Source organism: Glandiceps talaboti, chromosome 11, assembly GCF_964340395.1.
Source record: "Glandiceps talaboti chromosome 11, keGlaTala1.1, whole genome shotgun sequence".
Taxonomy (NCBI): Eukaryota; Metazoa; Hemichordata; class Enteropneusta; family Spengelidae; genus Glandiceps; species Glandiceps talaboti.
This window is the reverse complement of record NC_135559.1, coordinates 2,632,231-2,659,202: the sequence shown is the minus strand read 5'-3', so window position 1 is coordinate 2,659,202 and position 26,972 is coordinate 2,632,231. Positions and strand designations below refer to the sequence as shown.

The 26,972-nt window shown below is 34.6% G+C and overlaps 1 protein-coding gene across 1 annotated transcript; it reads right to left on the bottom strand.

Annotated features, from left to right (window-relative positions):
• LOC144442518 (ras GTPase-activating protein 3-like) lies at positions 1-25,099 on the bottom strand. The gene is made up of 24 exons (XM_078131885.1): positions 25,020-25,099; positions 20,367-20,478; positions 19,556-19,757; positions 18,271-18,347; positions 16,059-16,139; positions 15,131-15,203; positions 11,823-11,905; positions 11,050-11,175; positions 10,574-10,727; positions 9,464-9,612; positions 8,219-8,408; positions 7,830-7,953; positions 7,131-7,237; positions 6,590-6,670; positions 6,040-6,123; positions 5,433-5,506; positions 4,313-4,419; positions 3,809-3,891; positions 3,280-3,350; positions 2,688-2,777; positions 2,236-2,283; positions 1,669-1,772; positions 1,031-1,214; positions 1-113 (listed from the first exon to the last, which is right to left on the bottom strand). The coding sequence occupies exons 1-24, from the start codon at positions 25,075-25,077 to the stop codon at positions 68-70; spliced, it is 2,508 nt and encodes an 835-aa protein (XP_077988011.1). The 5' UTR covers positions 25,078-25,099; the 3' UTR covers positions 1-67.
• Positions 25,100-26,972: the final 1,873 nt, after the last annotated feature.

Genomic DNA, 26,972 nt, shown 5'->3' with positions numbered 1-26,972 from the left:
TCCCTTTTACAATATACATATATATATATACATATACACATTAGTTCTCAATCCATTGTATGATTTTTCATCGGAAGACATCTGATAAACTAAATGCTTCTATTGGGCTTTGCCTGTGAAACAAGAGAAAAGAAAACTATTAATATAACATTGTTATATATAAGGTACTTAAACTCCAGTGGTCATCAGATATGTGTGGTTGACTAAGGAATGATTGCACAATGTCACACAAGCTCAATAAACAAACTTTGTTCATTTAGGGGGGGGGGGGTCTGACATCAATGCAATTGTTGAACTTCATTTTCACACTTCTAACCAAATTGCGACGGAAAGCTTTCACTCCTTCAATGATAACAGCTTTTGTATTTACTACTGAGATGTTGATAAGTTGATAAAAATTTACTTCTGACGTGAGATAGGGTGTTGGGTTTCTGGTATTTTGATGTGTTTACAATCATGTTTTTACATTACATTAATCGTAGTGGTGGTGTAACTGCTATAGCTTTCATCATAGTTTACATATATGAATGTTTGATGTTGCACTTGTGAACGTTCATTTAGGGGAGGGGGTTTGTCCTAAATGAACGATTTTCATTTGTTGAACTTGTGCGACATTGTGTGATGATCCCTAAAGTACTTTTTGTTTGTTGACTAAATAATGCATTTTGTTGTAATCACTGTACGTGTAAGCTCTTACCAATCCAAAGTTCTAACCATCGGGTCACATTTGGCTTATTTACATGACATCAAAGTTTGCTTGGAGCAAAGGCCTCATAAATCATATAACTTTCCACTTGGAGACTAACTTTTATTAAAACACACCTAGTCACCAGCTAGGGTTTAAACTTTTACTTTCATAATTTGTTCCATAAAGGAATTAACCTATATTCACAGTTCTCAAAACTATCATTGGTTTCCACGGCTACGAGATACAATGACAGCAACCAATGTAAAAACAACAACACAGTATACAGGCTCGTGAGATCATGACACATCTCTGGCCACTAGAGGGCAGTCTCCATATACTTACTCGCTTCCATATTTGGTCTCCTTCTTTAGTCTTTTGAAGTATTGTTTGTGTTCTTGTTCGATACCAATAATTTCTTCTCTTAGTGTTTTCAAGGTTTCTTTGGCTGTGTCCAGATCATCAAGCATTATATTACATCCATTTACAGAAATCGGTCTTTCACAATCTTCTCTCTTCTCACACTCATCTGTGAAAAAAACAACCAAAATGATTTGTTTAAAGGGGGGAAACAAATTATGTGTAAAAACAAGGATGTGCTTACTTTCTCTGGAAAGAAAGCAAATCATAAAATAAAGACAGACAATGAGAAACCATAGGAGTGTTATAATAAATTCATCCCTTCAAAATGATTACTGGACCAAGATCTCTTTACTTTAGATTTTTGTTGAAAACAAGGCCTATCGTGTGCAAATTATTATGCTAATGATATTCAAATTTATATGCAAATTACCCACCATTCTTGGTTTTAATCTGAGGGAGAACATAGTCTATGCAAAAAGTCAACAATTTTTTTTCCTTTGACTCTTCCATTCAATGATGCATGATTCAGCAAAATCTGGGCAAATATAAAAATATAAAATATAAAAATATAAAATATAGAAATATGCGTTTTATTAGAAACATTATTGTTGATTACTTACCAAGCAATATTTCCATGGTATCAATGTGAGAGAAAAACAAGGAATGAAGTCTCTCTAGTTCTCTGTCCACGTCAATGTCGATCTGAATGTCAGCTAACACATCCCTGTATAGGTTGATAAAGACAACAAAACCATGAAACTGACAAAGGGGAGGAAATACGGATACAATTGAGAACAGTTTTACTTTTAGAAAATGGGTCAGATCTACCACATTTCCCAAAAGTATTTACAAGATATCCTGAAAAGATTCATCATTTTGTATACAGTTAGATATTATATTTTCTTTGTTCAGCCAAGGAAAACATGAGTGACTTGAGGGGACATTGTCACTACAAGACACTAGACAAGTATTTTTTGGCTGAATGTAGAAAAATATTGGAGAATAACATAATTATACCAGCACCAGTAATATCAAATATATATCAGGGAATTGGGAACTAGTTGAAGACTATTGTATAATTGAAAAATTTTCTAGTGGTGAAAGTATCTAGGTTTGCAGTACATGTCTCAGCCCTGGAAGATAAAGACATGGATTCATTGTAATACTGCCCTCTAGTGGTGACTTACCCCGTTACTGGTGTACATCCAGGCGAGTGTTCAACAGTTGCTTTACAGCTGTGAATAATTAGAAACACATTATGGTATAGAAACAAATATATACAAATTCTGTAACTAAATAACTACAAAATTAAAATGGTCTGTAACACATGTTGCTCCTTTTGGCTTAAAGGTTTGCACATCTCTTCAAATTATCTGTGTCTCCAAGATTTACAAACTTGTATGGGAAGAGAGGATTTTTAAAATATATTTCAATGTTGCTACAAATTGTGTTAAATTTACTCAATGGGTACAGAAATAGGGTCAATTTTCTTTCAATAAAATTTAAAAGATGGCAAATGCATTATTTCTATTTATTTTAATTAGAGTATTCATCTATGGAGATTTATACAACTTTGAAGAAGTTTACTGTTTGTTTTTTTAAATCAGCCAATGATGTATAATTTGTCTATAAATTTTACCATATCCAATGTCCATGAAGATAAGCTGCTGGGTGATATGACTTGAGTCGATTTCTGTTAGACTTCACTATCTTAGTCAGCAAGTCAATCCTGAAAATAAATGATATCATTTGATTACTTTCTGTATATAGTTATACACGGATTTTATTACTGTGTGATAGTAACAATAGTTAGTAAAATCACAAAGTTCATGATTATGGTGTGTCAACCAGATCCAAGTATAACATTATGGCATGTCCGATGACATGAAATGTACACAATGCAATGTTCACTGGTCCCCAGTAATCACAGTGTGTCTGATATCATGAAATGTTCACTGAAACTCAGTAACCACAGTGTGTCTGATATCATGAAATGTTCACTGAAACTCAGTAACCACAGTGTGTCTGATATCATGAAATGTTCACTGAAACTCAGTAACCACAGTGTGTCTGATATCATGAAATGTTCACTGAAACTCAGTAACCACAGTGTGTCAGATATGAATGCAGTGTTTACTGGACCCCAGTATAAAATCCAAGTATGTATGAAAGTATGTAGTTGGATGTCTCAAGCTAAGAAAACAGGATCATCCTAGCAAGAGTAAACTTACCATTGTTTTTCTTCAACTGAATTCTTGGACTGGACATACAGCGCCCTCTCTGGCTGAACCACTTGAAACATCTGAAACAGAAAGTTCAAATTTCTTATATATGCTGAAAAACATAGGTTAGTGCCACTGTGCCCGATAATAAAATATTTGTAATTTCAGAGAAATTGTTCTACTAAAATGAGACATGTCATTGATGAAAGTCATCTATAAGCAGTGTACTGAACATTTTCTGTGATTATAAAATGGCAATTTTCACACTCAAAATTGGCATTACTAAAAGTACTACTTCTTGAAAATAAAATTATCTGTATTTTCGCCTCTTTGTGAAAAACATTCAATTCACAATATATTTGGATTTTTCACTATGCATAAATCTCACCAATGCTTGCTGACATTTTAATAAGTTGCAAATAAGTGTACAATACAATTTAACTGTTAAGTCACTTTCAGCTTGTTTGACAGCTACATTCTTGGTCATTGATATGTTTTGTTTCAGAACCTTTCAAATCACCATAACTCTGTCTCTTACATGTTTCATTTTGAAGGATTCTTCCTGGAGTCTTTCAACAGCCAAAATATCTTCAACTGGAATATTACACAGAGGTTTTGTACCTAGTAGAAACAAATGTTATGAAATTAATAAATATCGACATAAATATTCCTAATAACTCATCAACTGTTTATTTATTAGTTTGGTTTTAAGGTAAATTCTCACACCCTAACCCAGTCAAAAATCTTACTCAATTACTCATTTTTTAAATCTGTAAATGAAATGAATAATGAACAGAGAAAGATAATTCAGAGTTTCAGTATTACATCAATCAACCAATTAATCAATCAATCAACCAATCAAATCAACCAATTAATCAATCAATCAACCAATCAAATCAACCAATCAATCAATCAATCAATCAATCAATCAATCAATCAATCAATCAATCAATCAATCAACCAACCAATCAATTGGCAAATCTAATTATCAATGAAGTACATTAAATGATCTTAAATATTCCAAACAAAGTCATAACTCTACCTCTGTCTTTACTATATATAAGTTCCTTCGTTGTCAAATAAAACCATCTCTTCTTGAAATTCTTCACTCCAAATTTCCTCCTTCCTTGAGCTCGTTTGATCATTTCTCTAAGGTACATAATAAAATTCATTACTGTCAAGTGTCAGTACTGTGCTTTCTGTATAGTGGGTAGAATACAGCATGGCAGCAACCTGCCAAGCATGGCAACCTTGGTGGCAAGGATGGTGTTAGCATTATGCTTTCTGTATAGTGGGTAGATACAGCATGGCAGCAACCTGCCAAACATGGCAACCTTGTTGACAAGGATGGTGTTAGCACTATGCTTTCTCCATAGTGGGCAGAATACTGACTATGCAGCATTATTTGGAGATTTCTGTAGTGTCCTCTCACTGTTTCTATGCCATACCATTCATGTACTTTTAATTTAGTGTTTTGAAAATATTACCAACACTAATACTAATACACATATTGCAAATGTCACTGTACATATGCATGTCAAGCCCACAGGATCAATATTAGCAGGAAGTTCAATTCTGTGCCACCAATTCCACTTAATGTTACTTCTATGGGCTTCAGTATTTGCAATGAAATAGGTATATAGCATTAATGCTGGATGTACATGCTTGTGAAAATTTTAGTTATATAAAATATTATTTTACTCAAACTCCTTGGAAGAGCCCACAACTAGCAGAGATTCACGCCATTTTTGTAGTCATTTTCACCAGTATACAATAAGCATCCACAAAGTGACGTGATCATAAACACCACCATCTATCATGGAGTGCAGTTTGCAGTCGAAAGTTCTCAGCTTATCAACAGCGCCCTCTATCATGAGTCAACAAAACTGACAGTTTGCAGTCAAATGCTCTCAGCTTTTCAACAGTGCCCTCTATCATGAGTGAACAAGACTGACTGTTTGCAGTCGAAAGCTCTCAGTTTATCAAAAGCATGTTGTGTGTACTGGTTAAAATGTTAGTACTTACAATAAAACACGTTCTTATATATCTAGTGTTTGTACATAGTAAATTTTATACAAATGATGGTTATAAATGTCATTATATTATCAAACCAAGCTCATGAATTTCTAAGAATCTATAGAAAATAAATGTGGATAACTTACCCTTCTTTCAGTAATATTGGTGATTCCTGTGTATGGACATGAGCTCTAGTTGAAGATGATATAATATCTATATACTGTAGGTAAAAGAAAGTGAAACAAATTTCATTATCACAACATTTCATTATCAATAACACTGTTAGTCTCGAGTTCTAAACTGGTACAGTACTACGTATTAAAAATGTCATTACTAATACCAGTCTAGTCAAGTTGGTTACTAAAAGTGTTAAATTATGGTGCTCCCCTGTAGTGAACGAAGCACAAACGGCACATGTCAGTAGTAATCCATCACAAACTGACATGTTGTCGTCATCACTCATTAATATTCATTTGATACAGAAAGGTTTTTGACTTTTCTAACGTTTCTAGGACTGATATGATATGCAAATGTCCAACAAGGACTCCACCTCCAGTCTGTTTAAACTAAAATCATGTGGGGATGCGACGACGTCATCATGTTTATATGAACACGGTTGGGGGAGCACAGATATAATGCGTTCGAACAACCGACTTGACTAGACTGGTATTAGTAATGAAGTTTTTAATACGTAATACTATACCAGTTCAGAACTCTAGACCATAACACTGTAATGATAAAATGTCAACTTACCATTTTGACGTTTCCAATATGCTCTTTATCCAACAATTGGGAATACAAGCCTGACATGTATTCTTCTTTCATTCCATGACAACTCTAAAAAAAGTTTTGAAAACAAAATGCATTACTTATCAATCTAATTTTGTATATCTAATGTGCTATTTCAAAGAGATGGTGTAACTATATCTGTGGATATAATGTGTGGAATATGTATATCTCTGCTTACCACTTTGTAAGTTACAATATGTTGATAAACAGCATTTTTAAGTGAATATGCCAAGTCATCGAGATGTGAAACTACTCTATGATTCAAGTCACCTTCATACTCATTTACGGACAATATGGTATTAAATAGAATTGAATTTATTTCCACCAGAAACATAAGATAATAACAATACAGAAAGAAAATATCATTAATAAGAAAATGTTCTGGTGTTAGTTCACTTGAAACTAATCTAGTCCATGGTCCTAATGATGCATTGTAATATTATGTGTCTTTTCAAAGAGATGGTGTAACTATATCTGCAGACATAATGTGTGGAATATGTATATCTCTGCTTACCACTTTGGAAGGCTGTGTTACATTGGCAAGTGTCTGTATAGCTTTCGATATCAATGTCAGCGTCCGACTGGTTATTTCGTCCTGTCAAACACAGTGTAAATCATGTCAATAATTCAAACAGTATCAAATCATGACCTGTCAAAAGTACTGTCAAAATTATGACCTGTTATGGCTATTAAACCATAAAAACAAACATATTAATCATACAACATCTAGGGCAATAGTACTCTTAATAAAAAAAATGTCCAATAGTGAGGACCTGAAACTATGGAATTTGTCATGATAGTGTGGCATGAATGTCTGCATCTTACAGACCACCCCCACCCTAGAATGTAGAATGTAAGATATGTCATGTTGTTCAGATCAATTCTTAACCATGTGAGTGCAGGCTGATAGTGTGGCATGAATGTCTGTATCTTACAGACTAATGTAGAGTTTGTAATCTTAAAGACTCCACTTAGCTATCACTCAGTCATTCTATTTACTCGATGAATGCATAGACAGTGGAGAAGATAAAAACAAACAAACACAATATACTTACTGCATTGTCTGTCCTGAGATGAAACAACTTGGGATTAAGTATAGCCGGGACAAAGAATCTCAGAAATATAAACGCACTCACAGAGGCGTAATTGGCTTCAATATCATCTGGTAAATAAACAAAATATACATTTTTGTTTGAGTGCAAATATCAACAATAATAATAATAATAATAAGGCCTAATAAAAAAAATTGTGTGGTTCCGATTACGTTAAATTTTAAAATAGGTGGGATACGATAGGTAGATTTTTTATTTTATTTATCATATTTTTTTCTGTGTTAGTGTTTAGTTCGGGTTTTTCATTGTTTTCCAAATGGTCTCAGTCTGTGTTGTTTATTTCTTCCTATCAGATGTACAGCCATTACAGATCAGAAGAACAGTTTTATATTGTCTTTTTAAGTTGATGTCAGTTTCTGCCTCCACTATTTCTTGTGAGACGTCACAATTTTTGCAATTTTATTACTTTTTTCTAACATACATAAAACAAGTTTAGGGTCGGCAGTGAAAAGCTAGGTGGGGTCGGGTAACCGGAACCAAACAATTGTTTTTTGAGGCCTAATAATCATCTTTATTTATACTGGATCGTTCTTTCAGTATATAAACACTTGTCTCCTAAGAAGTCCAGTGAGGGCCATCTTCAGTCCTGATGGTCCTTCAAGATTCTCAACTCCTGGTGAATATTGATAGACAAATTCATACCTGGAAACTGTTGTCTAGCTTTGTTCTTTAGTCCATAGAATACTTCACATATCCTGGTAGGACATGCCATGGCCGAGTCAACAATGGCTTCATATGTCTTCTCAACATAATTCTGTAAATTACTCTGAAAAAAGAAGACAAAGTCTCAACATCATTCTGTAAATTACTCAGAAAGACAAACGACAAATTGGTATTTTCTCATTAACATTAAGGACACATTATGGTCAATGACATAGTACAGCAAGAAATTAACATAACAACAACCTCATCTAAGATACGCATGATCATTGCATACATTCTCCCAACCATATTCATAACTATAATGAGCAATGTAGGGAGAATTTGAAAACCAACTTCACACCTGAAAATTGTTTGCAGCTACTACTTACAAGATTATGTTGGATATTCTCCCCATCTCTTAACTTCAATGGATCCACTTCACATGATAGATGTTCTTCATAGATTTCATCCAGGATCTTCTTCAGAGTGTCTTGTAAATAATGGTGGCCTTCTAACTTCATATACTCATCAATACATTTGGTTGTTAGGGTGTTACCACGAAACAAAGTAGTACTATTTCTGTGACAAGATGAGAAAAGTTCTACAGTTTTAACATTCATCAGTTCTTAATAGGCCTTTCCAAAATTTGCCATGGTGGCGCTCTACTTCCTATCTGTGGTGGCGCTCTACTTCCTGTCTGTGTGTACCTTGGGGGTATACATGGTATAGGTTACTTGGTTAATCACAGAGCACTGCTGCTTTCCTTGATGTCTGAACAATGCGAAAAACATCCCTGATTTACACTTCTACAGAATACCAGGGGACAAAGCTCTTAAGAAGCTGTACTAAGAGGCGATGATACCCCCAATTTGAGCGAGGGCGCTGCATTCTCAATTTTCCATTTGCAGTCTGCAATGGTCAATTGAAATGTAATGAAACACTGAAAAAATATGTGTCTTCAAACTACCTGCACAGTCTATGCAGTGTTTTAGTGTGTTAAAATGCAGTCATGTACAAACTGTAAACTGTAAACCTAAATATTCACATTAGAAAATTTTGCAATTTTACAGTCTTCAACTAGACTAATGTTTACACATTTCTAAACCTGGTACGCTGTGTTTGTATAAAAGAAGGCATTTTTGCCACTACTTATTTTCATTGTTTCTTTTTCCAACGGAAAAAAAACCGCATAAATAAGACTTTAACGAAAGTTTCCAGGTTTACAGTATTTACTATGTGGCATACAAGTAATGAAGTACATAAGAAATACTGCACATTACAAATTCTTATAATTATAATTTATTATTGTCCAAGGTCAAATATACAGGGTTTGTACTCAACTTAGTTTAAAGTTCTTACAGTTTTGGAGTTTGCACTGAACTTAGTTTGAAGTTCTTACAATATGGGGTTTGTATTTCAACACAGTTTAGAGTTCTCACAGTTTTGTCCCAAACTAATTATTTGCATATGTGTGTCTCATTCAAACTTTGTCACAAAATATTTACATTTACATTTATCACATTTTGCAAATCCAAAAGTCTTGACTTTCTGGAGGAAAATTGTCTCTGTAACCTTGTTCCATCATGAACAAATGACTCACAAACACAGAAATTGGAAAGTAAGAATGTACTTACGTAGTTTTTGAAATTTCTTGAGCAGCAAGTGTAAGTAGGAGGTTGACAATTGATGAGTCATGATAAAATAATCTGACCAATGATTTGGCTACACTTTGTTTGTCTTTATGGATTTCACCAATCAGATAAGCTGCACTGGAAGTGATTGGCTGTAATATGAAACAGTATCTATGATTGGTTGATAAATGTTATATGAAGGAACTGACTTTCTTTGTGACAAGGATGGTGATTGGTTGGAATTTGTAATACAGTGATTGGCTAGAAATTCAAAACATGATGATAGCTGCTTGCAATTATAAAAACATGATCTGAGGTGTGGCTAATTTTCAGATATGTATTATCTAAGAAAGTAGACAAACATATCGATGAAGAATAACTGAATGTAGTCAGTAAAATGTTTGAAAAATACAAAAAGTAGGCAGTTCTTGTTTTTGACTAGTGGAGACTAGTAGAAAGGATGCACAATGTGGAAATGGTGAAATGACTTTTCTGGGCCCCCTAAGCATAACGAAATATGGGCCCCCTAAGCATAAAGAAATTCAGCTAATATCAGCCTCATCGATGTTCCCCTTTAAAGACCCATACTTCAATCCCAGGTTCTCACATTAGTGTTCTCTTATCAGTTAAAGGCCAGGGTTTCAATCCCAGGTTCTCACATTAGTGTTATCTTATCAGTTAAAGGCCAGAGTTTCAATCCCAGGTTCTCACATTAGTGTTATCTTATCAGTTAAAGGCCAGAGTTTCAATCCCAGGTTCTCACATTAGTGTTATCTTATCAGTTAAAGGCCAGAGTTTCAATCCCAGGTTCTCACGTTAGTGTTCTCTTATCAGTTAAAGGCCAGAGTTTCAATCCCAGGTTCTCACATTAGTGTTATCTTATCAGTTAAAGGCCAGGGTTTCAATCCCAGGTTCTCACATTAGTGTTATCTTATCCCTGAAACCATAAGGATTAGATAGAATCATTCTTTTGTCCAGGATCAACTTATTCTGCCAACTGTTTTGCACACCTCCATTTTAAATCTTATTTGAATCGGACATTTTATGACAATATATGGTTCAGATTTTGAATAAAAGTTCTTTATATGTTAGTGTTTGTTTTAATTGACTTACCTGTACATGAGTTGATTTAAGAAGTACTTGTTTGAAGGTCTCGTAAGAAGTAGATGGAAATACATGATCTTCGTTATAATTAATTTGAATTCGTAATGACCCAACTTCAGCTTTGGGTGACTTTGTAGGTGATTCCCTAGGTTGTAAGAAGTACCTGAAATAATCAACAAAGTGATTTACAGTTATAACATATGAAACTAACAGGTACTTTTTTAATAGATAAACAAACACAGCTGTTAAAGGGAAACTATTCCTTCCATATTGTTGATGTATCAGGTCAAAGGTCATTCCCAGGTGACAATGCAAGTTCAGTGCAAAATATGGGTGCGTATCAAGACAACTATCAATTTTCTGTACTCAAGCACAACACTGACTAGTCAAATTTATAAAATCTCCCTCTAAGACTTGTTGAATATAAAAATGTCTTTAATTTTTTCAGTAATGATCTCCTTCTAATAGATAAATATTTCTCTCACCACGCCTCATGAGCGCCGTTAGAAACATCGATGTTGCCTAGCGACAGTTTCACTTCTCCTATAAATACATCTGTAAATTTTCCTGAGCTGAATGTTGATGCATTCCATGCATTCCACACAGATATTCTGAAATTGAAACAAAGAAAAGAATTTTAAACTGACTTTAAACTCTAGAATGTCAAAATTTAGTATAAATGTACACAAGGTTAGCAATTTGAGCTACATCAAACAGTAATGTCACGTGTGTGTGTGTATGTGTGTGTGTGTGTGTGTGTGTGTGTGTGTGTGCGTGTGTGCATGTATGTGTGTATGCATGTGTGTGTATGTATGTATGTGTGTGTGTGTGTGTGTATGTATGTGTGTATGCATGTGTGTGTATGTATGTATGTGTGTGTGTGTGTGTGTATGTGTGTGTATGTGTGTGTGTGTGTATGTATGTATGTGTGTGTGTGTGTGTGTGTGTGTGTGTATGTATGTATGTATGTGTGTGTGTGTGTGTATGTGTATGTGTATGTGTGTGTGTGTATGTGTGTCTGTGTGTGCGTGCGTGCGCATGTGTGTGTGTGTGTGTGTGTGTGTGTGTGTGTGTGTGTGTGTGACTGAATGAGTTAAACAGCAGTATTATAGTACAGTAATCCACCCCAAGCTAGGGATAAAATATTTATTATATTTACATCTGTACCGAGAGATAAGGAGGTCAAAACCATAGAATTTATCACCATCTGGATGTTGACACTTGACATTCACAAACTTGACATTGCAATATTTCTTACCTTACTTCAATTTTACTCACATCTTCTGTGCATAGTGGTTGGAAAGAGTTTTTGTCGACACTAGAGCTTGCCTGCTTATGTAACTGTTGAGAGAACAATTTAGAACAGAAAGTGAAAACAGGGCACGAGATTTGATTCATTCATTGAACATTCATGAGTCTCATCTCAGTATCAGGAAGTCTGGTAAATCACTCTTTTAAAAAATGACAATGTATCAGTATATGCACACAAAAGGACAATTTGTTGGGGAGTGACAAACAAACTCTGTCTGAAAATTCTATCAGTATCAACAGAAAGGTTTATGCCATATTAAAGAGGACCATACATACAATCTACACAGGATCATTGTTCAGTTTAGGAATTCAAGTAACAGAGTGGGGAAATTTGGTAAAATCTAGCATAGATGCCATACTTTAATAATATGTTCAGTAGGGTTTGTGAACCTAAATAATAGAGGCTTATGGGATACATATAGGGGATATCTAGGTATCTGGTAAAACTTGCATGGATGTCCATACTTACATGTAATCAAGTGTTTGGTAAGGTTTTAGAACCAATAAAGTAAACAGAAGGGGATATAATGTGCATGGATTTCTATACTTCCATAATAATATAGCATTAATATTTGGTACGGTTTGAGAACCTCAGTAACAACAGGTAGGGTAGGTTGTGGGGGTATATTATGGTATATATTTGTATGTATTTTTGCAAAGATTTGGGAACCTCACGAATCAGTAACATAGGCTGGGTGGGTTGGGTAGGTTGTGGTGGGTTGTGGGGGTATATGATATATATCTATGTATTTTTGCAAAGATTTGGGAACCTCAGTAACAGAGGCTGGGTGTAGGGTGTAGGTTGTTGTGGGTTGTGGTGGTATATGGTATATATCTATGTATTTTTGCAAAAGATTTGGGAATCTCAGTAACATAGGCTGGGTGGGTGGGGTGGGTTGTGGGGGTATATGGTATATATTTGTGTATTTTTGCAAAGATTTGGGAACCCAGTAACATAGGCTGGGTGGGTGGGGTGGGATGTGGGGGTATATGGTATATATTTGTGTATTTTTGCAAAGATTTGGGAACCCAGTAACATAGGCTGGGTGGGTGGGGTGGGTTGTGGGGGTATATGGTATATATTTGTATGTATTTTTGCAAAAGATTTGGGAACCTCAGTAACAGGCTGGGTAGGTTGTGGTGGGTTGTGGGGGTATATAGTATATATCTATGTATTTTTGCAAAGATTTGGGAACCTCAGTAACATAGGGATGAAGTCTGGTAAAACACAAATATTCTTCTGCTCAGCTTTTACAAAGTAACATGACTAAACAATAACACTTAATTTATTTTGACACAAAAATTGTTTCTGTAAAATTGGCAAAATTAAGTTTCTCCCCAAAATACACAATTCACTGTTTTCTAAAATTATCGTACTTTCAACGTATCTACCATTATGGACTAGAGCTAGAGCTAATAAAAAATGTCATCTTGTACTCAGAACGACCTTATAAGGAAGTATTTCAAAGTACACATGCTCCCTTCTTTTATGCAAACGCCTACATATCTGACCTCTGACTTTTCGCTAAACATAACAAACAATGTGACACCACAAACAAACTATTATTTGTACTGTCTACAAAATCTGATGTCCCACTTTGTAAACTTTATGAAAACAATGCGAAAACTTAAAAAGCTGTGGTGATATCCATGCGCATTTTTTATGAACATTTCAACTCCTGTCCTTCCCCCTCCCCCTCCCCTTCCCCTCCCACCATATTGCAGTTGCATGTTCAAAATGTTCAGTCTGTAGGGAAGATTTTTGTGGTGAAATTATCCCGGAAGCATACATTGTCATTTGTATGGATATCTATCAAAAGTCCATATCTTTAGTATGTATATAGACTCTATGTTTTTAGGCTATCTAGTTCTGCTTGGCAGGTCAAAGGTCAACTCAGATAGTTGTTGTGATTTTAATAATGTCAATGCATGTGATTCATCACCTGAGTTCCAAAGGTATCTGACTGGGGTTCCCCATCAAAGTTATAGTACAAAGTATGCCAATTCATGCAAGTTTTATCTGCTTGCCCCCCTTCACAAAGCCCTTCACAAAACACTTTGTAAAGTTAGTAAAATCTATTTGAGTTTCCTGTGATGTGCATGAGCATGGAAATATGGTGCTCGTCAAAATCTACCAGAAACATAGTTGAGTCCTATACTTGTCGACATTTTCTCCGATCACCATCTCCCTGGAGATGATCATAGTGATTGTAATGTGACAGGAAACTAGACTACCAGAAATGTGACAATGGCAGATGTACTTTCAACAACTTTAGACACACAAAGTATATTATTGTAGCATATGGTATATTACAATAAAGGTTATTGGAAATCCAGATATAATCACACTGTAATCAAGATAGTGTAAATACTGGAAATCTCTGAATATTTGCATAATGTCATTTATATGTGAGAAGACTACAGAATAAAATTATATAAGTTTTTTTCCCACAGACTGCAACTTCATACTGAAGTTAGAAATAAGGTTGAATGTATAACCACTTATCAGAGACACTCCTCTAATGTGAGTCCGTGTAATACATTGTACATCAATGTCTGTGGCTACATTGTGTCAACATGTTGCAATAACAGGTTCAGTTTGTATATATCTATGCCTGTTCAAAAGACATCACTTGCAAGGCAAGTCAGTGTTCATGTATGGTAAGATAAGAAAGATAAGATAAGATAAGATATAGATTTATTATAACTCTATAGAAAATTGGCAATTCTATTTGGATATATAAGTGTAATAAAGATATTAAAAGAATACTACAATGAAATAGGCTAATGTTATAAGTATATAAGTAAAACAATTTTCATGATTAAGTATTTTTACATGAGTTTAGATACATAGTTTATATACATACAGAAAGTTTAGATACATACACAGAGAGCAATTCTATTTTCTTTTTGTTGGGTAGGGTCACAGATAATATAACAAAGTAATAGAAAAGTAGTGCTGGATTATAATTTTAGAATGGAATAGAGAACTTGTGATCACTTCCATGACTGCTAGGTGACACCCAAGACAGGTGGTAACACTTGCCACTCTTAGTCATGTGCTATCTGATTGATCTCTCTTTACACCATGAATCGATACCATAGCATGATATCGATTCATGACATGACGGGTAGCATCTTGACTATTCTCCTCTCTAAAAACAAACTGACATGACGGGTAACATCTAAACTTTTCTCCTGCCTCAAAACAAACTGATAAGTTGCCATAATCTTCAATTATTTCACAACACTTACCTCAAAGAAAAATGTTTCATCGAAGTGAGGATCAGCAGTTTTCTTTCTAACTTTTGTTTTCTTTGTTTCTGACCTACAAAGATAGATAGATAGATGTGATAAAGATACAACATGCAAATCAAGTTGTACACATTCAAACAGAAAATACATAGATAGATGTGATAAAGATACAACATGCAAACCAACTTGTACACATTCAAACAGAAAATACATAGATATGTGATAAATATACAACATGCAAACCAACTTGTACACATTCAAACAGAAAATACATTGATGGATGTGACAAAGATGCAACATGCAAACCAAGTTGTACACATTCAAACAGAAAATACATTGATAGATGTGATAAAGATACTAATAATATAATACAACAAGCAATTTGCTTCCAAAATGTTTTGACTCTGTGAGTGGAAATTTTCATTACCACATATTCAATGTTGCTGTGGGAATTTTGTAATTCACTTTTAGGTTTGAATGTATGACCTTTCTAACAAAATGCCAGGCATGGTAGGAGAAAAGTGAGAACAAAATACCAGCATGACTGGATTTTAGGGTAATAAATTTTATGATGCTATTACTCTGGATGAGATTCAGCTTAATGTAAAAACTTACAATTTTGGTTATGAAATGAATCATAAAATATCTCTCAGCTCAGCGGATGAAACATTCACAGCTGACCATGTTCAAATAATCAAAGATATGGACTCCTGTTTCCTTTCAATGTAGAATATTTAGATCTGTCTTTCATTATCATCAGATTCAAATATTCAAACCACTTGCTTCTTCCTATTTCATTCTTCAAAGTTCTGAATGTTGTCATTCCAACAAGGAAATACATTAAATGAAACTGACACAAACACTCCCCTTGTAACCATGGTAATCGCTATGCCAATCATCCTGCTGGTGTATCAAAATTGAAACTTACCTGCTTGGTGTTGCAAAAGTGACCAGAACATAGGGGTCACACTGCCCATTCACAATGGTCAAATCACTGCCATCAATTACTCTGAATAGAACAGTAAATAACACCAACTTTAAGATTAGAATCAGATATCTTGGAATCTAGAATCAAGTCATTATTTCATCTGTGCTTTGTAACCTATAGTAATTCTTCTGGGAATTATTATGTGTTTGAATAAATTAAATTTGGGATTTTTCGGGTCTTGGGTTTCCTCTACAATTGGTAAAGATCAAATCCCCACATGACTGAATTCTTACATGTAGTCTAGTTCCCCCCACTTTACCACATTGTTACCACATTGACATCCAGACTACTGAATTCTAGGCTAGATACTGTTAGGTCAGTTATTTTACAAGAAAGGTATCTGGATGCCAACGTGGTTTCTAATGACAATGTGGTAAGTGGAGGTGTAAATCATAAGGTGTCGGAAGTGGAGGTGTAAATACCATATAGGAACTAGACTACAAGAAAGGGAACACAAATAAATAAATTGTAACTGTCTGATGTCATATAATATACTATTTTAGGAATTTATTTTATTTGTTGGTCAGTATTAAAATCAGGGTGTGATAAATGTTGTCTGACAGAGCTTTTGAGAAAGTGGTCCCACACAAAACAATGACCTCATCTGAGTAAGAGAGGTGGTGAGCAGAGCTGTTTCTAAAAATAAGAATTAAATATTATGTTTACTGTGGGAATAGCAATGCAAACTTTATGTCTTTGTTTTTCTTCAAGTTGGAGTGGATAGTTTCACAGAAAGTAAAGTGAAAATGACTGGGTATCCTTGGTCATGTCGTCTTAAAGTGAAAATGACTGTGTATCCAGGATCATATTATCATAAAAAATACATGTGCAAGGCATTCTAGTACTGTAGTGCTGAAATGACTTCATCTTTGAAACGTTTGTGTTGTCATTAAATCTTGGGGTTAAAACCATAGATCCTACATGAAAAACCCATTTCCTGTACTTTTTCACATACTTCCTGTATACTCTAAATTTATTCAAATAAAACAATAGTGTAAAGAAAACAATTTTCTCCAAAATAAACAAGAAATACATTACAAATTCATACACATGGTTACACTTGTCAGTTATGTAACTAACAGCTGTTTATAAAACCTTGAAGCCATGCTGTGTGGGCTTAGTCTAACATCATGAATATGGTAGACTTTATTCCATGACCTGAAACACTGTATATAACAATAATACATTATCAATACTCATGTATATCGAGAAACCCAATATATAAAGACACAAAACTATTTTATTTAAATATGTATTATCTGATGAAGATGATGATAGCATAATCCTGGCACACCCAAATGGGCCAATCAAAATGGTATACTAGTATCTCTCAGTTGGGGGAATTTTGGTCTCAAAGAATTTCAGATGAGTGTAATGAGACAAATTAAAATACTCTAAGTGAGTGGGAGATATACCATTTTAGACCATTGGTGGTGTATAGGATTATTTTTGTGTGTGTCCTCTTTATTCGGTCAACTTAGTTTGAAAAGTGTGAAGTATTTGTGGTATGGTATATACAGCTGAACTAGCTGGAACGGGAACATTTTTTGAAACAGTTTTGTTATGGTACACCCTGAACAGTATTGAATCACCGATAGGTAAAGGTATTTGTGTAGCTGTATACATAACATGGTGCAATAAATCGTAACAACATTGAATAGTATGGAATCAACTGTGGGTAAACACATTTGTGTAGCAGGACACATAGTATAGTACAATAAATCCAATCAAATTGATTTTTGGGTTTGACTTAAAAATAGTAACATTGCACACCTTATAGAATCACCTGCAAGTAAAGGTATTTGGGCAACTATATACGTAATATGGTACATTAAAACTAACTGAATTGTTTTGTTCTTGTTGTTGGGTTTTCATTGGGGTGGGGTGGTGGTTTGCACCCAAAAATCAGTGCCCGAGAGCGATCACAATTAAAACCTATTGCTATAGGCATACTTGGACACTAATGACTCCTCATCAACATGTACAATGTCTAATTATTGCTATTTTAACCATTTTCAGTGAATGGATTGTGGTTGTCTCATTGAAAAAAATAATAATCCTGTTACAGCTTATGTGTCTTTAAAATACTTTATTAATGTGGATTCCTAGTCAACGCAGGAATTTACAGTGTACAGAAATAATCCCAACTTACCGGATAGCTATTTTGTTAAATGACGTCCCTGTATCACTTAGTAATTCCTTAAATCGTATCTCAATATGAACCTTCCCCTGTAGTACATGGAAGGAAAAATTATAATAAATATATTACTTGTCAAAAGACATAATATTGATGATATTGAAACACGATATTAGCTTTTCTCTATAGTACAGGAAAGAACATTATGAAGTAATAGGACAATTGCCAAAGAGAACTCAACATCCATGATATAAACTGAAACTTTATATGAACTTCCTTTAGTTTGCTTGCCTACTGGCATGAACATAGTGACTCAGCATACAGTCTCAGTCACATTGGTATATGTATATCACAGAACGAGACAATGACTCAGTAACAGTCTTAGCCACATTGGTATGTATGCGTATCACAGAAATGAACTAGACAATGACTCGATAACTGTCTCAGCCACATTGGTATGTATGCGTATCACAGAAATGAACTAGACAATGACTCGATAACTGTCTCAGCCACATTGGTATGTATGCGTATCACAGAAATGAACTAGACAATGACTCGATAACTGTCTCAGCCACATTGGTATGTATGCGTATCACAGAACTAGACAGTGACTCTAACAGTCTTAGCCACATTGGTATGTATGCATATCATAGAAATGAACTAGACAATGACTCGATAACAGTCTTAGCCACATTGGTATGTATGCGTATCACAGAAATGAACTAGACAATGACTCGATAACTGTCTCAGCCACATTGGTATGTATGCGTATCACAGAAATGAACTAGACAATGACTCGATAACAGTCTTAGCCACATTGGTATGTATGCGTATCACAGAAATGAACTAGACAATGACTCGATAACAGTCTTAGCCACATTGGTATGTATGCGTATCACAGAAATGAACTAGACAATGACTCGATAACTGTCTCAGTCACATTGGTATATGTATATCACAAAACTAGACAATGACTCGATAACTGTCTCAGCCACATTGGTATATGTATATCACAGAACTGAACTAGACAATGACTCGATAACTGTCTTAGCCACATTGGTATATGCATATCACAGAAATGAACTAGACAATGACTCGATAACTGTCTTAGCCACATTGGTATATGCATATCACAGAAATGAACTAGACAATGACTCGATAACTGTCTTAGCCACATTCGTATATGTATATCACAGAACTAGACAATGACTCGATAACAGTCTCTGCCTCATTTTTCCAGCAAAGCAGGTAAAAGTTAGTCTTTAGTGAAATTTTCCAAATGAAGAGAATGATATCATACCTGAACTTCTGAATCAGCATCTACAGGTGTTAACTGTAGCCAATGATCATGGCCGTGATAATGATGCAGTTCATCACGTCGTAGACTAGCCTTACCAATTATAGCATCGGATCGTTTCAAGCGATCTTTGTCATATATGTAAAATCCTACCGTCCGGAATTTCCTTGGTATATCAAATCCGCATTCCTCGGAATAGAAAGGACTAAAGGAAAGCAAAACATCAATATATCATCTCCTAATGTGTTAATATTTGAAATTTTGCATTATTTTTTAAATTCCAGTTACTAGTTGAAAATGAATTAGTGCATAATTCCAATATGCAAGTATGAGTGTTCAGTATTTTGAAGAAGCTCATCACACTATCCTAACCTTTCAATGTTTGGTATCAAATGACACAACAATTTGATAACCCCTTCCACCCTCTCCCAGCCCCAACACTAAAACACAGCTATGAGTTAGTGTTCTATAGTACTCTATAACCATGGAAACTAATATCAATTTCAAAGATTATTGGATGCCATATTGCATCTAAAGCCACAGCTTATTTTACAGAAATAGTCCTTTTGCACACTTCACAAATTAAGGTATAGTTTGAATTATTGAAAATCACTTACATACACAAAATGATCATCCTTCATCCTTCCCTTATACTGTATACCTAATTAACATATAAACTCATCATACAGGTGTGCATGCGAATCAAAATGAACATAAACCATATCTGTTTTTTTAAATTACTTTCCTCAAATAAACAGAAATCTGAATTTCTGGATAATAGGAAGTAAATCTCTTCCTGAAAAATACAACCTACCTATTTGTTTTCTCTTGAATAGCTGTACGATAAATTTCTTCTTGGTCCAACTTGACGCAACAAAATGTATCTTTTCCATTGCCACCACAGCTGCCTAAGTTTTTGGCTTCCCCTAAAAGTTAACAAAACACTATATGGTAAACTCAAATCTGTATCTGTATCTGTATCTGTATCTGTATCTGTATCTGTATCTATATCTGTATCTGTATCTGTATATGTGTATCTGTACCTGTATCTGTATCTGTATCTGTATATGTGTATCTGTATCTGTATCTGTATATCTGTATCTGTATCTGTATCTGTGTCTGTATATGTGTATCTGTATCTGTATCTGTATCTGTATCTGTATCTGTATCTGTATCTGTATCTGTATCTGTATCTGTATCTGTATCTGTATCTGTATCGTAGACGTACAAGCACCTATACTGGTTGTGCATATGTAGTCAAGGGTTGGGCAATACCATCAAAGTACTAAGGAGCCCTAGTGTTGATAGCATTCACTGCAGTTTTGAAGACTTAATCAATCAATTTAATCCTAACCCTAGATTACAGATCTATCAATCAGTATAACTTGTGATACAACTTATATTTTTCACGGACCTTGCAACTGTAACAGGAGTTCTGGATGATATTAATATTCATGGCTAATTAATATTTGTAATGCAATTAGCATAACATAATTAATAGTATTGAAGAGAAACAAAGGGATGCTATATATGGCTTTCACAAATGTATAACCACAGGTGTCTCCAGGACTTCAGGCCAGCTTTGAATATCTTCCTGCTCATTATTTCAAAGTGTCATTCTCCTCAGATGTGTTAACTTACATGTATTTTCAATGACAGGTGTGATAATTAGTATTTAGGTATTATGCACTTAATATTATTTATATCCCTGAACTGTAAAGATGACTTTTGCTAGACCTTGGATGTTCCGTCCTTGATAGCGATGTTCGGTCGTGTGTCGTATTCTATCGGAAGAACATCCGAGGTCTAGCAGCTAGACCAGTCTAGTCCTGGATAGTTATGTTTACATTTTGTATTTTTTTTTTATCTCTTGTGATGACCTGAGGATGACCTACACGATAACATAGAAAAAGAATCCCAGGCAAACGTCAAGTGAGATACAATGTATTCACAGTCACACACATTAGTTTTGCCGCAGATTTGTATTGTCAGACTCCAACCCTGCCGCAGCCATTATCTTTTACATGAACTTGATCTGAAGAGGGATACTCATTTACTACACAACTACTTGATTCGAAAAAAATCTACTCAAGTTTGTTATGCTTGTGTTTTCATGCTTATATTTAAACAAATATGAATTTTACAAAAGATCACAACTCCTACCATGAAACATAGTATGCCATTCTTTTTTTTTACGTATGTGAGATCATGTTATAGCATGTTGCCAGTGTATTGTGTTCAGTGTTTTCACAAAACACCTGGATTTGGGTATTGAGATTAGATCTGACCTTAGCTCTAGCTTGTCAGAGACACTTTATGGTCAATCTGTTGTTCTTTTGACAAAGAATACAAAGAGAACACACTATAAAATGACCTTTCAATTATGTAACTATCTGTCTAGTAATATGTAATAAAACTGTAAGTAACAATCAGTTTATCTTTGGGTGGGACTATGGTTTGGGTGGATGACTGAACACATATTTTGGTCAAGATAGGGAGTTAGATAAGTGTTAAACTATGTCTAGGAAAGGCATTGGACCCCTAACTTAGTTGTGATTTTACATTGTGCAGCTCATACAGTCCATACATATTTTAATGTCTAACTAACAGTTTGTTGTCAAGATAAGGAGTTAGATAAGTGTTGAACTATGGTTAGGAATGGTACTGGACCCCTAACTTAGTCGTGATTTTATATTGTGCAGGTCATATAGTTGATATATATTATAACACCTTGGGTAGAGTTTTGTCAGAGGTGAGAATCGGGATGGACCCATGACGTAAATGGCATTTGTGATATACGTTACAAGTGGTTCACTATAGTATAGTATAGTATGTGACACAATACACAGTAAATGTACATGCTAACCCACTCCTATGAGATAATGGAATGTCTGATACTGCAGATTGAACACTTGGTAAATGAAATGAATTCACAATAATGACTGTATAAGTATAAATACATTGCTACCCAAGCAACAAAGCAATGTAGCTACACATATGCCCAGTACCATGCGTAACAATACATGCTACACAATGTGTCAAAATCAAGAATTCTGTAAGCTATGAAGTTACAGTTATCATAACATTCAGCACTACTGTACACGTATTTTCTGCATCGAGTTTTCAAAATTCTGAAGGCTAAAAATTAATCTAGAATTCTTTGACAAAATCTCCATTTTATTATCAAAATTCATACATTGTATACCCAATTTTATTGCAGTAACATTTTGAACATTTGGAAAGCTCATCATAACAACGTTCACTTGTGATTATTTTTCCTCTTTTTGTTTGCCATATATTAGTTACCTGCTATTAGAGTGTTTGGGCAACAAGTACAACAATATTGAATTTAAAGGGGATTGCCACTCCAGGAAATAAAAACGTTGGTTCTGAATTGAACGCCAACCAATCAAAACCGATCATCAAGTTCAAGTATGAAAAGCTCTTATTTGGCGGGAAAACATTACAAACAATAGGTATTATCGTATAGGTCAATACCAGGGGATGGGTATGGTTACCGTTGATGAGGGCTAAACTTGGTATGGTTGCAACAAATAACTTGTGATCAACTCCTGATGCATCATAAGTCTTCATAACTGTCCAGCATACACTCACAGCTGGGGATAACCCTGCATGATTCAAGGATCCCCTCATTATTTGTCTCGCCATCTCAAATGACAAGGTTTATGTAGTAAAGTCATCAGTACTTACCTTGAGTGAACAAAGAAAAATATTGGAAAATACTATCAACTTAACCTTGTACTGTATTACTATATCACTGTATTAACCAACCCCTTCTCAACACACACACACACACACACACACACACACACACACACACACACACACACACACACACACACATCCCGGCACACTTGCAAATTTTTCTGATTCATTTTACCAAAACTGATTCTCCTTATAGTAATTTTTCAGAATATTATCATATTTGTATATGCATTATATTTTCTTAATATTTTTTTTTTAAAGTCTGATCTCAGAGATATATAATGTCTTAACATCAGTAACTCATTCCCTGGGTATGTTACCTAATTTAATAGATACAAAAAATGTTGTTATGCCGTAGTGAAGACACTGCCATTGACACATAAATGTTTCAAACTGTATCTTTACTAGTAAATACAAATCAGATGAAGCCTGCACTATATTTTTTTATTTCATCTTGTTATCCAAAGAGTGACCAGCAAAAGCATGGAAACTGTCAGAGACTTAGAGACAAATGGACTATCCAAAGACTACAAATCTGGTTTACCTTTGGAATCTCTTCTTTATACCCTACCTCAGTAACTCCCTGCTAGAAAGTGTTAGATTGATCACAACTCATTCAAACTAGATTTGATTGATTTGTCCAAACTATAGCAGTACAGAACTTTGTCTATATCAAAGCTAAGTACCACTGTCCTGCTATTTAAAGGTAACATTGTGATTTTGTTATACAACATTACATTTGTTAAAACAAACACTTGTCTAATATAGTAATGATTTGTTTATTTATTCAGTAAAATTGGTCTGATTTTGTTTATTATCAGTGATTTTATTAATTTTGTTTTCTTAACAAATTCATGAATATACATGTGATATCAGCCCTGCATCAAAGAAAAATCTTAACTATTTATTTACATACTTTACAATACAAATAATTCCATTTTAAAATAATTTTATAATTGCCACATGACCACAAGTCATACAACTTTAGAAGGAAATGCATTATATTTCCTGTTCCGACATCTCAACACAGTGGGTTATGGTTTCGTGATACTAAAATCACAAGCAGTGGTGACATTTTACACTGCTATGTTAAAACTTCGCACAATAAACACAAATCCGTAATAAACATGTCGTTAATTATAGTGCCGAGGTACGAGTGTACATTGGCTCCAGTCTGTGTATGAATTATCTCCATATGATAAAGATATGGCAAACGAGAAAGAAGTAATCAGATTCTAAAAAGGAATTGTAGACTTGAATATTGTTTTCTTTCCATCACCCACGCAATGACTCGACTATGGTTCCCACTGATCAACAACTTTCTCATAATGGTTGGACCTTTGTAGATTTTGACATGACTGGAGTGAAGTTTAATTGTTTACAATGCACGTTTTCAATGTATTCACAGTCATATATACCGTTAGATAAGACCAACAAGACACGACAGGACCCAGACGACCACGACAAAGAGTACGATTTGATAACGTAACGTATGTTTACACTCCGTTCACGCATTCAAAACTTTGCCTGAGTTGTACGTAGAGGAAGTGTTTCGTCAATACGCCAAAGCGTTGGCCTAGTTCCGAACTAACTCGTACGTATGAACGTCATGATCGCTATATTCCTTCTCACAAGCTTGTATGAAACTTTTTACCAAGGACTTAGACACATGGCTCCATTCTTAGAAGTGTTCGTAATGTCTGTAAATGTACAAGTTAGCGACAAATACTTCATTTCTTACCTATTTTGATCCGTAAACTTTCCAAAATTCGGACATGTACCCCCGTCGAGTCCGCCATTCTGGTTGCCCTAGGCCATAACCTGACCTGTGACCTCAATGGTTCCGATCATGTGACATTTGCGTTTGGTGAAATTTCAAACGGATACACACTGAGCCCACGCTTTCAACCGCTCTGTTAATCATGCATAGAAGGCTGGTGTTTGTTTGAACTTATTCTGAGTCATTTTCTATATACAGATCTAATAGCACTGAATACACAATTAAAACAGTCAAACTTTAAAAAGTTTTCAAAAGCATTATGGACTTACAATTTTTTTTACTTGTCTATTGAGTTTGGGTGGTCATGTTTGTAATCATGACGAATAAAACAAGGCGTTCCATCCAAATAAACAGGAAACGATTCACAGTTACTTACAGACTTGGAGAAATGCTACCATATGTTTATTTATCATTTCTGCACATCATTAAAAAAAAAGTTGGCTCAGGTGCGAAACTAGATTCAAGCCATGTAGTACCCACTTACAACTTTATTGTACTTATCTATTCAAAGATGACATCCATTCCCCATTTCTAGCCTATAGCTCAGTTTATAGTACCACAGGGCACTCAGGCTTAGTTAGTCATATTTACGAAAACAAACAAACAAACAAACAAACAAACAAACAAACAAACAAACAAACAAACAAACAAGATAAATAAATAAACCCGCAAATAATAAATAAATAAATAAATAAATCAAGCCATGTAGTACCCACTTACAACTTTATATATACCGTGTCTTTTGTATCGACGACGAACCTAAACAAACAATCGCCCGATTCCTTGTGACTCCACTATTAACAATTACCTTTAATAGTTTCATAACCTCAAGTTTTACAATTCAGAAATTAAACTGCCACCGTCCCTTGTTTTTTAGTCTCATATAAGAGTCAATTTTATATCCACTTTTATTTTTTGAAAGGGAAAATCTCCAACTTTTTTTTTAATTACCAGGTGCTTGCAGTTTCCAGACCATTGAAAGTCACGGATAGCTCTAGTGGACGGTGTGAGAATGTGTATAGACTCTGGGGTACACTTTTACTGTACGTACAATAAAACCCAGGGAATTACCAAAAGTAATCCTTACAAATATACAAATATAATATTAAAGAAAGGAACAAAAATAAAATAAACTTCTAATAATGTAATGACTAAACTCAAAGTAAATATAAAAGCAACTAAATTTTTTTAACACAACAAATGAATCTGAGGTTAGAACTAGAGCTGATATTTGAGTATTTCTTTCACAACACTGAGAAATATAGTCTGGTTCCTGACGACCGTGTTCCGATTTTACACTACGTTATCTTCACAGTACACATTACTGACTTTCTGTAATGTGTAAAGAAAGGGACTATCCAAGTACTATCACCGGGATTATCACACCCTCATTTTGGGGTATGTGACCATTTTGTATATAGGAAAACATGTAGCAATTCTTGCAATTGATAATTATTTGTAATTACTCTCTTGTTGATGCTTGTCAGTATTTATTTATTTATTGTTTGCGGGTTTATTCATTTATCGTGTTTGTTTGTTTGTTTTCGTAAATATGACTAACTAAGCCTTTAGTGCCCTGTGGTACTATAAACTAATAGGCTAGAAATGGGGAATGGATGTCATCTTTGAATAAATAAGTACAGAAAACTGGTCATCGCCGGCAACGGTCACTGGCGTGACAGACAACTAACATACTTGTCTGTGCTGGAGTGAAGGATTTAGTATATGTTTACTGCATTGTCGAGATACATCGTTAGCTGGTCGTACCACAGGGAGCCCAGGCTCAGTTAGTATTGTTTACAAATACAAACAAACAAACAAACAAACAAACAGACAGACAAAAACATATACAAATAGACCGATAAATGTGTAGATAACTACATGAATAAACAACAACAAACAAACGAACACACA